Here is a 12,868-nt window from a genome sequence, read left to right on the forward strand (position 1 = left end):
AGAGGCATTTCCACTGCTGCATTCTATTTACAATAAATGGCTGTTCAACTGAGTATCTGGAGTCACTTGTGAATTGGGATGGAAAAGCTACCCTGCTGGCCCACCATCACTGACCAGGTCATGCTCTCTCCACTAGCATCTCTTATGCTCAGATTTCAAACTTACAGCAAGACTTGAAAAGATTTAAAACCCTACACCAAATAAAAGCTGTCTCTGTTTCTTCTGCCTCGTTTCTCAGTTGGTTTCATCCACTTCATCACTATAAAGTACAAATGTTTTTTTGACTTCACTACCTACTGTCAGCAACTAATATACTGCAGGTGCTTGAGCTGCCTGAGCTTTTCTACTCCTTCAACCCATTCTTTTCTACTCAAAAATTATTTAAACTTCACATATTTGGCAGAGCCCAGAATATATCAGTATTATTTTACAATTCCATTACTCATCATAAAACCAGCTCAGTGAGCATCAACATGTGCAAAATCTGTGAAGAAACAGTTCTGTTCACACTCATCAGCCTTCTGCACTCCATCCCACAACCCTAAACCCACAGTCACTGCACTTACTAAACCACGAAGGAGCAAAAGCATTTTTTGGTTACCATGTTCTTATCTATGTGTGAAGTAGCTGCTACATGATGGGAACAAGTAGTATAAAAACTGATAAACTGATACATAAAACTGAAAAAAGTAAATGTTCTGTATGCCACAAGAAGAACAAAGACTTGAAAAAAGAAAACTTCAAACTGTGTATCAAGTTAAGAGCTTTGCTGAAGATCCTCTCCTCTCCTTTTTATTAATTTATTGTTCTCCTACCTTCAAAAATAAGCAAAATTGCAATTTCTCTGCTTTTCTAATTTAACTTCCCTATGAAACAGACCAATCCCCGATGGAGTGCAACTTTTACAAATTAAAGATGCTGTGTTCACTATCATCCATCTATTGTAGAAGAACAAACTTCTTTTCAGTTCATTAACTGGAAGATCATAAGAACAGTGAACAAGGATTTAAGGCTGCTCACTGACTTCTAAGAACGATGCCAGAGAAGCTCCTTTGAAGTCCTATCATTTGTCACGTTACGGAAATGAAGTTGTACTGAAAATGACACCGAACAGAAAATAACTTAAAAGGCAAAAAAGTGTTCACAACAATACTGAAACGAGAACAGCTTTTCCCTTTCCCTGAGGGCCTCACCTCCCGGAGCTGGTGAGGTGCATCTGTGGTGAGCAGTGCAGGTTCTGCCTGCTTGGCTGCAGCCCTGCACGGGGGCTCCTGCCCGGCCTCCTGCCGTGACTGGACCAGCTGCTGCAGTGACTCTGCATGGACCTATGCAGAAAACACAGCCAGTTCAGCCTTTCAAAACATTCTGGCTATAGTAACTACAGACTTACTTCTCAAAGTCTGGGAGAAAAAAAGTTTGAAAGTGGCCCCTAAGAGGGTTCTTCTAGCTATATTGAAGTATTTCAGCACTTCCATATGTTCGCAGTTTCAAATTAAGAACACTTGTAGGCACGGATTTACTTACAGCATTTTGCCTGTTACACACTCCACATTTGTTGAAGGGCAGCATTACCTGAGCTGCCTTCTGCCTTGTCTCATCTAGTTGTCTCTGACTTTCTAGAGCTTCTTGTTCAGCCTTGATTTTCAAAAGAGCCAAGTCCCGTTCATGGCGCTGCTGTTGTGCCTACAGGTTGGGAAAACAAGTTTAACAATGCAAGTTAAATATAAAGATCTGTTTTGTGATCAATTAATTCAACAAACTAGATTAAACCATCTTGTCAACACAAGGAAACTTCAACCTAAAATATCCTTTTCATGGAATAAGACAAATGATCCAGCCTGAACAGCTCCACTGCATTGGATTGGGACCCAACATCAAACCAGTAAACAATCATGTTCTGATTTGACTGAGAAATACAACCAGAGCAGTGATTCCAGCTAACAGTACATTAATGACAGATATTCTAGAGTCACTAGTTCCTTGGTGTCAACTTAAAATAAGAAAGATAACACAGGTCAATCCTGAGAAATTGACATTATCAGGGATGCTCCACCATGCCCATTACGATTCCTCTGCACTGCTAACAAAAGCTTAACTGGCTCTCACTTGATTAATTTTCTTGCAAAATGAAAAAGTAAAAGGTTGAGACAAGGAAGTATTTTCCTGTTACCTTTAGAATCTGAGCCAAGGAAACACTCTCCTGCTGGGCAAGGGATATGCCTCGCACTCGTTCCAAATCCGAGAGCTGTCGCACAGACTCCTCGATGGCACTGAGGTAGTTCAGCTCCGCTGACAAGCGATGCTGGAGCCCAGCGGGGGAGAAGCGCATACACCCTGCAGGACAACACTGACTGGTCAACCTCCACAGACTTCAGTGCCCCACATCAAAAACCAAAGCAAAAAAACATTACGGCTGCTCTGGGATTAGTAACCAAAAGCTCACCGCTCGCTGAGGCTGCTCCTGCCGCAGAGCGACTGGTCCCCAGGCTCAAGTCGTGGAAGGCTGCGTTAGGCTTAAGCCCTGGGGCTGAACCTCCAGAAAAGCCAGCAGGTGACTTGACTCTTTCTGCTGCGTTGCCCACAGAATCCAACTGCAACATTTTTTGGGAACTGGGAGATGGGGAAGAAGTTGGTGTCTTCTGGGATCTTCCCTTGTCCGAGAAACTGAGAGTGAAATGAAATCAAAAGGAGTCAATATTGTCCTCAGTGCAGCCATCTGATAAGACAATAAAGCAATAACCTTGTTCTTCCATTTCTATACACCAAGCAGATCCACACAAAGGGCACAGCCTGTTAGGGTTTGCACAGGCCCAGTCTGCTTTTAGGAAATGCCCTCACAAGATGGGGTTTGTCCCTCTATCCCAGCTTAGGGTTAAGTTTCTGGAGCACCCTATTTTTCTCCCAAGTATTAAACCTAGTTAGCACACACAACAATTAAAAAAACCCCCAACTTAACAGTGTATCTACATGTTCTACATGGCCAGACAAGCAGTTTCAATGCCTCCTGTCAGGAACTTGGCATGAGAAAGTCAGGATGCAGTTATCTGGATGTGCATTTAAAAAACTAAACAGGTTGCTACCAGCATATGGAAGCAACTGATTGTGATAAGCCACTGCTCTGAGTCTTGATCTCTTTCATCAAAATGCAATGAAATGCCTGAAGGCCAAAACTTGACTTGAACAGTTCATAAAATACTACAGTAACACTTCCTGGAAGCAAATTAAAGACATCTCTTTTTTTAAACATACAGAAAATTATGCAAACACTTCTTAAATTTACTATTCCAACTTTATGAAATCAAAGGGGATTAACAGTGGTTGCTTAAGTCCTTTAGGAAGACATTCTGCTTTACCTGGCACATCTTAGGAGGTCATAGGACCTTTCAAACCCAATATTGGATGTCAGCAGAAGTTGCCAATACAATTCAATACCTCAGCACTGCTTTACACTGATACAGAACAAGAGATCATTCATATTATTTGATGCTTTTTAGAAAAAAATGCAGTGAAAATTGAGTATTTCATAACCATATTAATCGCACAATTAGCAGAAAACCTGCATTTTTAGGCAGCCATAAAGAGGATGCAACAGAAAATTAATGTTTCTTCCATTTTTAATATGGTCTTTTAAAAGGATTGGTTCACCTCTCAAAAAGCATCAACTCACAGAGCTGGATAGGCTTCTGAGTATTAGCTGAACACAAAAATAGCCAAAAATGTCTGTGTATCTACTGAAAAGAGCAAGATGACTGCATAGGTTGGCTAGCTATTTCCCTCCTGACACACTTCTTACAGACCTTTTGTCAATGCTTAAGGTACTGAATATGACAGGACACCAGGTTTCATATTTAAAATACAGGGAAAAAATGTTTTCCACATGCCCATCTTAATAACGTTTGATCATTTCTGTTGCTTCCCTTTTGCATGTCCAAAGAAACAGCCAATAACACTACCAAACTTGATTATACTAGCATAAAGTCTTATAACATTCCTGTTACCTCAGCAGGGAGTGTCCAGACAAGTTTTCCAGGGTACTGTCTGTATCCAGGTTCTGCTCATGGTCTTTACTAGAAACTCTGCTACTCGATAAGGATTTCTTTGCCTGTTGGGATCCCCACTCTAATTCAGACAGTATTTTATCTTCTTCCACAGAAAAGTGGTGAGAACTTCCATTGAAAGAGTCCAACCCTAAGAAGCAACAACAGTGCCAAAAGTTTGTTTGGTTCTACATGTGAATATCTTGCCATCACGAGCCCCAAAACAATACATCAAGGGACCAAACCATGAGTTTCTTCACACTTCTGTAAGGCACAGGTTCCCATGTATTTGTTAATTTGTGCACCTATGGAAAATGTCTGTGACCCAAAGACAAAGCATTCAGGCAAATTTGTTGTTGCTTTCATAAACAACTGTGGCTGTAATTCTGATTACTCAGCAGCCTATTGGCATTTTCTCAGTACAGAATCTAAGGATAGTTCCCACATGATATTAATATTAACTGACTTATTAGAGGGCTGGTTTAAGAAAGGAGAACTTTTCAATGCTGTTAACAACCTCTTGCTTATGTAATTTGAATTTAGATGACTATATTTTAAAGTCAGAATAATCAGGGTCAAAAAGAATTTAGGAAGGAATCATTAGAGGAAAACGCAAATCATTCTATCAGCATTAGATCACAGTTTCCAGATATGAAGAAAGACTGCAATTTTCACAACAGGAAAACCCTAAAACCTCCCTCAAAGAAACCAAACAACTCTAGAGTCAAGTATTGCACTTACGTTCCTTTTTCCCTCTCTTTCTTGAGGAAGTAGAGGAGCGAGAAGATGCTGCAGACCGTGGTCCAGAAGAATGCTGAGAAGCAAGTTCCACAGATCTAGGCTCATGGGGAGATTTCCTCCTTGGAATTTCTTCCTGAATGCTTGAATTACTGCTGCCAGCAACACTAAAAAGGAGCACATTGCCAGTGATTAAGGACTTTCAGCTTCCACATTATACCGCGCACAAGAAAACCACCACACTTGAAATTAGAGACAGAGGACTAGACTGCACAGATCAGCCTATCTAGAAAAGCATTGATTTTCAGATTAAAACTATGACAGCCAAGACACTGGGAAGTTTGACATGATATTGAACATATTGAAGTGTGCTTCCAACAATAGGAAAAACTAAAAGACAGATAACAACCATCCTCTCCAAGAAGAAATATTTGACTCCAGACTGGAACAATATGACTCCAAATGTGACTGCATTTCAGATAAAGTTCTAACAGACAACTTAAATATCCATTACTTAGCATTCCCAAATCCTTACTGAAAGTAATTATAGGGTTTTTACAAAATTTTGAGGTACTGAATGGATTTTAACACTTTCAAATATCTTTTCTATTTTTTATATGTTACAAACACTAACCAACTGAGCATCACAGCAGCCACACAAGCTGGAGAACTAATCTTCACCAGACTACAAAGGATAAGAATCTTGCCTAAAGCTACCTGTCCAGCCTGAAGAAGAACAAAAATTAGACAGAGAACAGGAATCCAATTTTTATGTCTTCAGCATGCTGGCTGCTATATTAACTGCAAGTCCTAAGGAACTGCTTTCATCACTTTGACCAGTATTACAGTACAGCAAAGCAGAAAAGATATGCAGCATTTTATGAAACCAATTTTGTATTAACTATTTCCTGTCAAATCCTGCATTTTTATTTGTACAAGAAGTCCAACACAGTTACCTGAGGTCACGTGCAATCTTCTTGTCTGTTAAAGTGCTACTTCCCTGCGATGAGACAAAATCATCTTCATAAGAAGCCACACTCTCCGGAGGGCTCATGGTAGGAAGCAAAGGGCGCAGAAGGGCAGACCCTCCATTCAGCCTTTCATCAAACACTGAAGTGTGGACAAAGAAAGGAGAGGACAAAAGTTATCCAAAAGGTGCATCGAATAGATAATAAAACTGCAGGAACTAAAATGCTCCCACCCAGGAGTTACAGTGACTTCCTTTCAAACACAAAACCATCAGGAGAACAGCAGCACAGCCATCCCATGGCAGTTTAACACAAAGGAACAAGCACAGTCTTCTTTTTTTAAAATTACTGAACACTTTACTTTGTTAACACACTCCAGCTAAAACATTCTTGAAGAGCACAGTGCTTTAGAGTAGAACCATTTGCAGGAACTTTAATGCAATCGTTTTTGAAGGAAATAAAATGAAGGGAAAAAAAAGAAAGAAAACCCACAACATAAAAATCAACTTCTCGGAAAACATTCCTCCTCAAAATGAGGAGTTCCAGGCAAGAGTAACAGTACTTATAAAATGAGGGATAAATTTGTACAAAAAATGAAAATGAAACAGAGCATCCTGCATGAGACAACTGTAAGTCATGCCTTACACAAATTCATGTTTGAGACTTCAAAAACACATTTGTTTTTATGCTGTGAAGCATAAAGCGTAAGGAGCAACAAGACTAGGAAAATATCAGTTCTCAAGAGAAATGTGAGAAATTTTGAGAAATTTTTCCATTTTTACCTTTTCCATGAAGCTGATAATTTTTTGCAAAGATGTTGATGACACTGTGGGGACTTCCCTTGGCCAGTTCCTCCCAGGGCCCCTTGCTGTGGGTGTCATTTGTCTGAGGGAAAAGCGGCGAGTACTTCTCAGCTGCTTTCTGAAACTCCTTTATGGGCTCAAAAGCGTTTCTCTCCCGGATGCAGAAATCCTTCTCTTTTAATGTCTCCAGCATCTTCAGAGGCAACTGTTTGTGCTGGCCTCCTTCCTCTTCAGAGAGGTTTCCATCACTCAGGAGAGGTCCTTCGCTGATGGAGTCGATGCTGGACTCGTGAGGAACGACGACTTTATTCAGAGCATAGCCCTGGTTCTCACGGCCCAGGGAGTCAGTCTGTCTCTTGGATAAATGTCCTAGGATCCCCTCATGCCTGTTGGCAGCAGGAGACCTCAGTCCAAGGCTGACTACATCAGTAAGAGGCCTGATGGTCTCAGGGAGCTTTTTAAATTCACTAAGGTTGCCTACCCCAGGAAGGTTGTCATCAAAGGCTGTATGAGACACACAGGCACCCAACATTTTTTGAATTCTGGCTGAAAAAGCATCTTCGTTTTCCTCTCTCACAGGAGGACTCACAGCCTTTGCCCACCGTCCATCATCTTGGTTTTCTTGCATAAATTCTGAGTTCCAAATGGTACCATAGTTGATGCCAGCCCCAGCCAGCTTTTTGGCTTCGCTCTCAATCCTGCTGGAAAGGGAAGCAGCTGTAGCTTTCAAAGCTTCAATGCGATCTAATTTGCTCTTATATTGGCCAGCAGGAGGTTTTGCTAAGAGATTTTGCTGTGCAGCAGGGGAATTCAGGTATGGTTGAGGCCCCAGTGATCCCACAGGTGCAGAATGGCTCCTCCTCCCTGCCAACACCGCATCACACTCCTTTGACAAAAGGTCCATCTGCTCCAGACTCCAGTGCTGGGAACAAGGGCCTCCATTTGAGCCCAAGAGAGCTTGTGGATGAGAGAGCTGGACTCTTGGGCTCAGCCTGTCTGGCTGTACCCAGGGAGGCTCCATCAGCTCGTTCCTGAAATGAAAAGTCAACATCCACATTGAGGTCTTACGCTGTTGTTTTAAACTGAAGTATGAATGTCACAAATTTAATTTTCAGGATGAAACACTTTTTGGTGGTATCAGAGGGGCAGAGAATGGGACGGTAAAGAGTTACACAATGTTATTTAATAAAAAATTCAACAAACCAAACAACACAGCACCTTCCAAATTTGAAATGCCACTTATGGTGTACTGTTTGTTTTAGAGTTGTAACAAGCTGAGGTTTTTCAGCAGTAGCAGTAAGACTTACCCGAAAGGGAGAAAACATTTTTTTCCTTATCACTTGCCCATGTTCAGAATTCTAGGAAACCTGGAAAGTCCCTCACAAAAAGCTGCTTCTCTGATTACTGTGAGGGTCTCTGAATAACTTTAAGTCTTATCTCTCCTCTACTATCAGCAATTACATTTTTTCCTTTCAAGTTACACTAACAGTCTTTACTATATGGCTTAGCAGCTTATTCTACACACAGTAGCACATGGCATTCCTTGTGCTTCCTTGAACTTTTCCAGAAAGTAAACAGGTCTTGTTGAATTTACAAAATCAGTGTTCAGATACTGAAACAAGTACATATTCAGGAAGCAGACATTCATTATGTAGTTAAAAAATGAAGACATGCACAACCAGGATAATTAAGGATATCCAAGAAACTTCAGGATTTTTAGTTCCTTATATTTAAGTGTCTGGTCAGGCATCTTGACTTACAGTACGAAAAACTCTGGTAACACAATGAACAATTTAAAACTGGGAAAGCATGAGAAGAAATAGGGAAAGGCTAGTTCTAAGCAGAATCAGAGGGTTTTGGTACTTTAGAGACAGTAACTAAAGGCTGAATCAAAGAGAATAGATAAAATACAAACATTGAAAACATCAAATGAGAAAACCCAACACATGTATTCATACAATCAGCTCCTCTTGCCTGATGTCAATGGCAGAGAAAACAGTGTCCCCCCATAAGAAATACATATCCCACCCATGTCACCAAAAGATTACCAGCAACCACCACTCCTTTATTTATTTACAGACTCACAAACCAGCCACAGCCAAAGTTCTCATATGCTCTCCTGCATCAGCTTCCTCTTTACTGCAAGGACACGTTTTAGTTGCCGTAAAGACAATTACTCTCACTGGAACATGAACTATTTTCACCTCTCAGAGATGAAAGCAGGAGCATTTTCCTCTCTCCCAAAGGCCCCCAGTTCCTCACCTCAGCAGCGGCTGCTGCGGCTCCGAAAGCGACATGTCACTGCTGGAAGATGCACTCGGAGGACGCTCCTGGGCCTTGTTTTCTTTGTCGGATTCCCCGGAGGGCTGATAACCAGGTCTGGGCTAGAGATGAAAATAAGCAGAAAAATGCATTTTCAAAAGTCTGTCGTAGTCCAGAAGCTCTTGCCTCATTAAAATTGCAAAGGCTAATATCCAGAATTCAGATTCTACTTATAACAGAAAGATGAATTTCATTCATCTTTCTAGTAGGCCCTGCTGTGCCCAAAAGCAGCTGCCAGCTAGGAGGCTGCACACTGAAATCACCACCTTTAAGCAAAAGCTACACATTTTTCTTTGTTCCTTTTTCTTAACCGACCAAGACAAGTCACGACCTTCCTGAACATACGACCTCCTATTCCTGCAAACAACTGCAACACACTAAGTTAGTGAATCAGCTGTACCTGTGCTTCCTGCACCGTAGGCAGCTGAGGTGGCTCTTCTAAAAGTGTTCGTTCCAGCAATAGTTTAGAGTAGGTTTCCTGTAACCGTTTGGCTGCTGAAGGCTCAGGAGGAGGCACATGCTTTGCTTTAGCAACAGCCTCCTTCTGTTTTCTGTAGAGCTCTTGGAGCCTTTTGTTTTTCTGTTCTGTTGCCTCTTTTTGTGCTTTCTTCTCTTCATGCTGCTTCCTCTTCCTCTCCTCTTGCTGCCTGATGATGTACTGACGAACCTCATCGCTGTCATAGTGGCGTTTCTTAGAGATCACCTGAGGCTCCTCACTGGCAGCCACCTTGTCTGGTTTCCTCTTGGTTGGACTGTGGCTCCTGGTGTTTTGAGTGGGCAAAACAGATTTTTGATTCTGCTTTTCCACATCTTTCTCTTGCTTTGTGCTCATGGAATCCAACTGCAAGTCGTCGAGAATTCCACGTATCTCCACGGGCAGGAAATCCTTATTTACAGAGGCATGATCTTCTCGGTTATCATCTGGAAGAGCAGCTTCCAGTTTTTTCAGGTTAGACTCAGACTGTACTTTACTTCTTGACCTTTCAGAGCTTCTTGAAGAGCTTTTGCGGGTGACATCCAGTCTAGAATCTGATCCTGTCCTTCCAATGCCACCTGCTAAAGAATAAGACATCAAATATTTCAACTAACAGTCAAATTTGGGAAAACACATGCCATCACTGAAACAGCTGCACAAGTGAGGATGAAGGAGGAGGGCAGGATCTTGCTGTAAATGTGCTTTTGCTTCATTCAGTGTCATGGTCTGAATGTGGCAGCCTTTGCTTAGACTCAGCCCACACTCTGTATACTCTTAACAGCCTCACCATCTCACAGGCGTAAGCAGCACAGCAGACATCACAGTCCCTTATTTGCCCCATCAGAGATTCTGGATAAATTCTGAAAAGAGTTGGTGGGGGAATCACTGAATATTTATGATGCACATGGATGACATTATACTGTATTTCTAAGAATCACAATTCCTGTTAAACAGGGATGCTCAATCACAGCTTACACATTACAAGGAGCACACTGGGAATATTCACCTGACCCGTGGACCACTGCTAGGCATTCCTTTCCCCACTAGCTTCAAGTGGCAAAGACAGGCTGCAACCTGTATCTTTTCCAGATCCTGATCATATTCTATCTCAGCAGTCTGCACCATTCTGCAGACATGCAGTGTCATATAATAAATTAAGTAAAGTAAGTCCAGTGATAAAAGAACAACTCACCAGACTTGGCAGCTCTCTCTCGTCCTGCTCTGTCACTGGATACAGCTCTTCTCTCCTGTTCTGTTCTGGGAGCTGGACCCAGTATCTTTTTGACCAGCTTTTGTCCCTCCCGCCAGGAGGATGCACTTATCACATAATTTCCACCTGCACAATAAGCAATAAGTAAATGTCAAGCACTAGGTGGATTTTCCATGGTATCAAAAATAAGGATTTATTGCAGCCATTCATCATTTCTGTGCCATTTCATTCTGCATAAGTGGTACAGACTCAGTTACACAAAACAGTCATAAAACATTGATGCACCATGAAGACACCCCACAGCTGCCTCAAACATCTACCAGAGCTTCACCACACACACAGTGCAACATCCAAAACATACTGTAACACTACAAAAACTGATTTAAAAAACAAAGTGTTTCAAATACAAAGTGTTATACACTTCTCAAATATATAAACAAACCTTTTGGGAGAGGGGAAATATTTGTAGAGCTCAAATAAGGCACTCAAAATAAGAGAAAAAAAGATAAAAGTACCTAAATTGTTGTAATAAGAGGAACAAAAATAAAGGTGAGATACAAAAAACACTTCACCTTCCTATGGAAAGACAATTAGTTAAAATTCTAGGAAAAAAAACCCAAACCACTTAAGATTTTTACAGATAATTAATTATTGAAATAGGTGTCCTGTGAGGAGGTTAGTGAGCAACAATGCTAACTCACTGTCCCTTAGCTGGGATTTCTGTGCCAGCACTGAAAATAGTTAAGATGACCCTACTAGTTGATCCCTAATTGAAGGACAGAGTACCTTGCAGGTGACAGAACCCAATCCAAATGTTATTTGGATTATTTTTTCATCCTACATATAATTAAATGATAAAAACTGGGTATGGTGGCATCTTTACCTAATATTGGGTACATTAAACACTACATTTATTCAACTCACCTTTCAACCCGCTAACTTCCAATATTAGTAATAATTTTTCTTAAAATAATGACCTTAAAGAGCTTTGGATAAAAATGCCACATAAAAAAAGAAAAGAAAATGATCAATAACCTAATTCAGACCATTTAGCAGTACTTTATTGCTAGAAAAGTACCTAACTTGAATACACAATTTGCAGCTGATTTTTAGCAATTCCATTTCGGGTTCTACCTTCAAGAGCTCTGTCTAAAGAAACCCAGTCACTGCAGCATGAGATCACCACAGCCAAACAAAAAAGGGACTGTACTGGGCACACCAGTACTTTGAAGACGTGATACCAACAATGTCAAGTGAAATCCAGGACAGCTGAACAATTGTTTTGGCAATCCCAGTCCTCAGTTCCCAAACCTCTTTCTTCTCTTGCTGTTACTTTAACCCAGAAGCCTGCAGCCCACTCTTCATCCCTTTGCTAACAGCACTCCTTGCTTGCGTTGTAAATTATCCAAGTATTTTATAAACATGTTGCTACAAGCCCTCTTTGAAACAGAGGTATCGACCACAGGGGTTCTCCTGCAGAACTCGCTGTTCTCAGTTGCTTCTGAGTGCATTTAAAAAGCCAGACTTGAGTGTCATCTTCCATTTTTGTCAGCTGTTTAACCAAAACACGCTAACGGGGCGGAACATGAGCTGGGGCTATTTATAGCCCTGGCTGTGGCAAGCAGCTCCTTATGGCAACGACTGGAGGAGGATGGACCAGCAGGGATGTGCCACTTGGAGCTGGTTCTTATCTGCCAGGAATTCCAGGCCACCATTTTCAACACATTTAATCCGTTACACCAGCAGGTGGCTTTGCATGTAATGGAGGGGCTGGAGCTTGCAGTTGGCAATGGTTTGGTTGGGAGCCTCTGGGTAAGGATTAAGGAACAAACAAATACAGGAATGTTGGCGTGGGAGTCTACTACAGACCAGGAGGACAACACCCATAAATTATCCTTTAAGGAACTCAGGGACATGTCTAAATCAACAGTCCTTGTATTTATGAAGAGCTTCAAAACCTGCCAGATGTTAACTGGCAAGTTAACTGTCCCTCACCTGGGGCAGGGCAACCCTGGATATACAGCTGGGCTGGAGAACCGATCTCTTTGCTTTTGCAACCAGTGACAGGATCCAAGGGAATGTCAGGGGACATTCCCTGTGTCAGGGGAGGTTTAGGTTGGATGTCAGGAAAAGGTTCTTCCCCCAGTGGGTGGCTGGGCACTGGAACAGGCTCCCCAGGGCAGTGGTCACAGCAACACACCTGACAGCTCAAGAAGAGTTTGGACAATGCTCTCAGGCACATGGTGTTATTCTTGGGGTGTCCTGTGCGCTTTGCTCCTCCCTCACTTGGAACTGTCACAAATATGTAAGGTAGC

At 41.7% G+C, this 12,868-nt stretch overlaps 1 protein-coding gene across 12 annotated transcripts in view; it reads right to left on the reverse strand.

Annotated features, from left to right (window-relative positions):
• CEP350 (centrosomal protein 350) overlaps nucleotides 1-12,868 on the reverse strand; it is a 71,180-nt gene that overhangs the window by 35,543 nt on the left and 22,769 nt on the right. For 6 of the 12 annotated variants that reach the window (XM_051805475.1, XM_051805505.1, XM_051805495.1 and 3 more), the window contains exons 9-19: nucleotides 10,536-10,679; nucleotides 9,269-9,924; nucleotides 8,809-8,930; nucleotides 6,526-7,577; nucleotides 5,732-5,885; nucleotides 4,779-4,942; nucleotides 3,999-4,188; nucleotides 2,444-2,664; nucleotides 2,171-2,334; nucleotides 1,525-1,683; nucleotides 1,194-1,325 (exon numbers count right to left, since the gene is read on the reverse strand). In XM_051805475.1, coding sequence (XP_051661435.1) covers nucleotides 1,194-1,325; nucleotides 1,525-1,683; nucleotides 2,171-2,334; nucleotides 2,444-2,664; nucleotides 3,999-4,188; nucleotides 4,779-4,942; nucleotides 5,732-5,885; nucleotides 6,526-7,577; nucleotides 8,809-8,930; nucleotides 9,269-9,924; nucleotides 10,536-10,679 — 3,158 coding nt within the window. The remainder of the gene's footprint in view (nucleotides 1-1,193; nucleotides 1,326-1,524; nucleotides 1,684-2,170; nucleotides 2,335-2,443; nucleotides 2,665-3,998; nucleotides 4,189-4,778; nucleotides 4,943-5,731; nucleotides 5,886-6,525; nucleotides 7,578-8,808; nucleotides 8,931-9,268; nucleotides 9,925-10,535; nucleotides 10,680-12,868) is intronic. The other 6 variants (XM_051805549.1, XM_051805515.1, XM_051805538.1 and 3 more) reach the window with 4 other exon arrangements.

This window comes from Manacus candei, unplaced genomic scaffold, assembly GCF_025592945.1.
Source record: "Manacus candei isolate 608988 ecotype Guabito, Panama unplaced genomic scaffold, ASM2559294v1 h1tg000005l, whole genome shotgun sequence".
Lineage (NCBI taxonomy): Eukaryota > Metazoa > Chordata > Aves > Passeriformes > Pipridae > Manacus > Manacus candei.